Raw genomic sequence first — 5,160 nt, forward strand, 5'->3', positions numbered from 1 at the left:
ACCCCCACTCTCCTCTCCTCACCCCCACTCTCCTCTCCTCACCCCCACTCTCCTCTCACACCCCAGGAAGCTTCTCCCAGCTTCTCACCCTGCTTGGGTGCAGTTAGCTTTACATTGGTGTTTTGATTGCCTCTTCAAAAGGTTTTATTTTAGCCAGGCAGTGGTGACGCACACCTTTAATCCCAGCGCTTGGGAGATAGAGGCAGGCGGATTTCTGAGTTCGAGGTCAGCCTGGTCTACAGAGAGAGTTCCAGGACAGCCAGGACTACACAGAGAAACCCCATCTCGAAAAAAAAAACAAGAAAACAAACAAACAAAAACAAAGATTTTATTTTAATTGAAAATATTATTTATTATTGTTTTTGTTGTTGTTGCTGCTGCTGGTGTGTGTGTGTGTGTGTGTGTAGGTCACACATGCACCATGAGAAGTCAGAGGACAAATTTTGGGGAGTTGAGCCATGGACCCTTCATGGTAGAAGAGCATAATGAGGGTTTTATGGTTTTTTTTTTGTTTTTAATGGCTTTTTACCCCAGCAGTAAGATTCTGTCTCTTGAAATGTAGATCATTTCTCCTTGCCTTTGGTGTCTCACTGTGTCTGTCCACAAGAAACAGAGGACATTGAGGTCCCCACTCTTACCCCAGCCAATCAATAACTGAGTATCCACAGAGAAATTATACTTCAATAGAGGATCTGAGTTTGGCTCCTAGCACCTATACCAGCTGACTCGCAAGCATCTGTAACCCTGGCTCCATGGGAATCTGAAGCCGAAGCCCCCTTGGGTGCCTGTGCTCACACGCCCACCCCATCCCCCCCCCGTACACATACACCCCCCACATACATACACCACACACATACATATACTACACATACACCACACACACACAATACACCACACACATATACACATCACACACATATACATACACCACACACATACATATACTACACATACATACACACCACACACACACAATACACCACACACATATACACATCACACACATATACATACACCACACACATACATATACTACACATACAACACACACATACACACCACACACATACACAATACACCATACACATATATACACCACACACATCACATACACCACACACATATACATACACCACACACATACATATACTACACATATACCACACACACACACAATACACCACACACATATACATATACCACATACACACACACACACACACTTTAAAAAATATGTTTGAGGGCTGGCAAGATGGCTCAGCAGGTAAGAGCACTGACTGCTCTTTCATAGGTCCTGAGTTCAAATCCCAGCAACCACATATGTTGGAAAAGCCCAGTCTATGTGCATATGGAACTGACATATGTATATTTTTCTAGGTAACTTTATGCTGCTCCCCAAATGGGACACAAAGTGGTCGTGTTTGATATCTCTGTTGTCAGAGCCTTATGGGAAACTCGTGTCAAGAAGCACAAGGCATGGCAGAAGAAGGAGGCAGAAAGACTGGAGAAGAGTGCCCTGGAGAAGTACATTTTGGTGCCTGTTAATTGAGCTTGGTGGGAGGGAGCATGCAGGCAGGTTGGTGTGTGCTGCAGTAGAGTGGGCATGCAGGCAGGTTGGTGTGTGCTGCGGTAGAGTGGGCATGCAGGCAGGTTGGTGTGTGCTGGGGTGGAGTGGGCATGCAGGCAGGTTGGTGTGTGCTGCGGTAGAGTGGGCATGCAGGCAGGTTGGTGTGTGTTGGAGCGGAGTGGGCATGCAGGCAGGTTGGTGTGTGCTGCGGTAGAGTGGCATTCAGGCAGGTTGCTGTGTGCTGGAGTGGAGTGGGCATTCAGGCAGGTTGGTGTGTGCTGGGGCAGAGGGTCCTCTTTCACTGAGATCTCCAACAGTCAGGGCTACTTCCCTCCATAGGCTTCATGACCCGTGTGCTGTAGCCATAGGCACTTTAACAGAGACACCCAAAGTTGTGAGGAATTGCATACTGTCCCGACACCGTGCTGGGCATAAGGAGAATAGAGATTGTACAGAAATCCCTCTATACTAAACGTTATAGAGTCCACTTAGCTATCCTCACTGAGTGCGCTCACTAACCACCCAAAGCTAAGCTACTCTATTAAGAGCGCTAAGCAGCCACTCCTGCTAGGCACTCACTCTCTCCATGCATTTCAGCTTTTGCCTGATGTGCTGAATTCTAGGTAAGGCTCATTGTGCTCATGCTCTTGAATTGAAGTGATGTAATTTGACTACCAGAAACTCGTGAAGTATGAGTAAAAGAGCTCTGTACAGAAACTGCGTTGAGTGGCTAGAGAGATGGCTCAGCATAAAGACTACTTGTTGCTCTTGCAGAGGAGCAAGGTTCAACTCAACAACCACCTGTAGTTCCAGCCTCTGGGTGCCTGATGCTGTCCTCTGGCCTCCGTGGGCACTGCACACACAGACAAGCAGGCTACACACACACACACACACACACACACACCACTCCACACATACCACACACACACACACCACACACACACACACACACACACCCCACTATGTTGAGGAGCTGAAGAGATGTCTCAACAATTCAAAGTGCCTACTGCTCTCAGAGGACCCAAATTCAGGTCCAACACCCAGGTTGGCCTGTTCACAACCTTCTGTAATCCAGCTCCAGGGAACCCAAAGCCTGCATCCATGGATATTCATAGATACAAACATGGAGCCAGGTGGTGGTGGAGCACATCTTTTATCCCAGCACTCAGGCAGCAGAGGCAGGTGGATCTCTTGGATTCGAAGATAGCCTGGTCTACAGAGCAAGTTCTGGGACAGCCAGACCTACAGAGAATCCCTGTCTTGGAACAAACAAACAAACAAAGAAACAAAAGCTCATCATATACAAATATGGCATACACATGTACAGATACATATACACACAATAAGTATGAAATGTAGGAGCTGGAGAGATGGCTCAGAGGTTAAGAGCACTGACTGTTCCTCCAGAGGTCCTGAGTTCAATTCTTAGCAACCACATGGTGGCTCACAACCATCTGTATGGGATCCGATGCCCTCTTCTGGCGTGTTTGAAGAGAGTCATAGCTTACTCACATACATAAAATAAACAAATAAATCTTTAAAAATAAATAAATAAAATGTAACAAAGCCCGCTAAGGAGAGGAAGTAATGCTTCAAACAAACCTTTCTTTATAGACAATGTGAGCACACAATTACATCAACACTGACATAATGGAAGGTGACACTCTAAGGCTGTGCACTCAGAAGGCTTTGCATACATCTGTAACTTTTATTCTCTGTGAAGAAACCAAAACCAGAATTCTTGAGCGGTGCTTAAAGGCAAAACTGCATTCTGATTGGCTAACACACCTCAAAGGCAGTTCCGCTTGGCACATGGTGGAGTATTTGTTAGCTTTTTTTTTTTTTTTGGAGACAGGATTTCTCTGTTTATCCCTAACTGCCATGGTCTCACTCTCTAGACCAGGCTGGCCTCGAACTCACAGAGATCCACCAGCCTCTGCCTCCTGAGTGCTGGGATTAAAGGTGTGCACAACCACCAGCTTTTTGTGTGTGTGTGTGTTTATTTGTTAGCTTTAAGTTAGCAACAAAAGGTGTAAAGTGTGAATCAGTCAATCAATCAATGTATAATCTATTTTTAAAATTAATTTAATGTGTGTGCTCATGTGCCCTCTGCTACTGCACATCTGTGGAGGTCAGAGGGCAACTTGCAAGAGTCAATTCTCTCTTCTCAGGTGGGCTCTGGGGCGTCAAACTTGAGTCATTAGGCAGAGAGTGTCTTCACTGCTGAACCATCTCCCCAGCTCCATTTGTTTTCAGAACAGGGTCTGAGTAACTGAGTGTGTCTCTCAACTCCACACGTGACAGAGAATGACCTTGAGCATCTCATCGGCCTGCAGCCACCTCCCGAGTGCTGGCATTAAAGGCTGTGTTTATATGGGTCTACAATCTGTGATATAGAAAAGACACAGGGGGCTGGAGAGATGGCTTAGTAGTTAAGAGCACTGACTGCTCTTCCAGAGGTCCTGAGTTCAATTCCCAGCAACCATATGATGGCTCACAACCATCTGTAATGAGATCCAATACCCTCTTCTGGTGTGTCTGAAGACAGCGACAGTGTACTCACATAAATGAAATAAAAAGAAAAAAGAGAAAAGAAAAAAGGAAAGGAAAGGAAAGGGAAGGGAAGGAAAGGAGAGATGCAGAGTGCTACCCTCTCGCTATGTTGCCTGGATCAGCCTTCAGATTCGGTTTCAGAAGCAAGAAAAGCTGAGGCAGGGGGATGTCTCTGCAGGAAGAATCCATTACTGCCGTATCTGTGGATCTGAGTTTGGTCCCTGGGACTTGCTTGATGGAGGAGAGAAATGACTTCTCTGAGTTGTCCTTTGGCCAACTGTGTTTCATGACACCAGGATAGTTTAAAAGTGACCGCACCTAAGCAAATGCATAGGTAACACTGGTAGGAAGGAGGTTTAAGCAAGGTTCCATCAAACTCAGCTCATCTTTTTTAGTCATAGTGATTAGTGATGTACAGAAGGGTCTCAGATTTCCCAGCATCCCTGGTGGCAGGAAGAAGTCAGGACCGTGCCCAGGTAGCTCACAGTGGGAAACCAGGTTCCGGGGAAGTGAAGGATCGAGGGTGCCTATTTCCTCAGGAAATCACTAGTGTTCTGTTTCCTGTCTTAGGATAAAGGAGGAGTGGGACTTTGTGGCTGAGTGCAGGAGGAAGGGCGTGCCCCAGGCTGAGTACTGCAAGAACGGCTTCGTGGACACCAGCACAAGGCTCCTGGAAAAGATAGAGAGGAACTCGACTGCCAGGCAGAGTGCACGAGTCAAGGACAGAGACAAACGGAGCAGTCCATTTGTGTTTGAACTTTCAGGGACACAGTGGAAGGTGAGTCGAGGTTTCTGCCTGCCTGCCTGCCCGCCCGCCTGCCGTCTGTAATAAGTGGGCACCCATGGTTGTGCTATGGCTGAGGTGAGTCGAGGTGCCTGCCCGCCTGCCGTCTGTAATAAGTGGGCACCCATGGTTGTACTATGGCTGAGGTGAGTCGAGGTGTCTGCCTGCCTGCCTGCCTGCCCGCCCGCCTGCCTGCCGTCTGTAATACACCCATGGTTGTGCTATGGCTGTGGTGAGTGGAGGTGCCCGCCCGCCC

General features: G+C 47.4%; 1 protein-coding gene across 2 annotated transcripts in view; it reads left to right on the plus strand.

Moving 5' to 3' along the window:
• Lrrc2 (leucine rich repeat containing 2) overlaps positions 1-5,160 on the plus strand; it is a 26,083-nt gene that overhangs the window by 4,929 nt on the left and 15,994 nt on the right. The window contains exons 2-3 of one of the 2 annotated variants that reach the window (XM_031343680.1): positions 1,378-1,534; positions 4,691-4,898. In XM_031343680.1, the coding sequence (XP_031199540.1) occupies positions 1,386-1,534; positions 4,691-4,898 (357 nt within the window). In that variant the 5' untranslated portion in view covers positions 1,378-1,385. The remainder of the gene's footprint in view (positions 1-1,377; positions 1,535-4,690; positions 4,899-5,160) is intronic. The other variant, XM_031343681.1, reaches the window with a different exon arrangement.

Source organism: Mastomys coucha, unplaced genomic scaffold, assembly GCF_008632895.1.
Source record: "Mastomys coucha isolate ucsf_1 unplaced genomic scaffold, UCSF_Mcou_1 pScaffold23, whole genome shotgun sequence".
Lineage (NCBI taxonomy): Eukaryota > Metazoa > Chordata > Mammalia > Rodentia > Muridae > Mastomys > Mastomys coucha.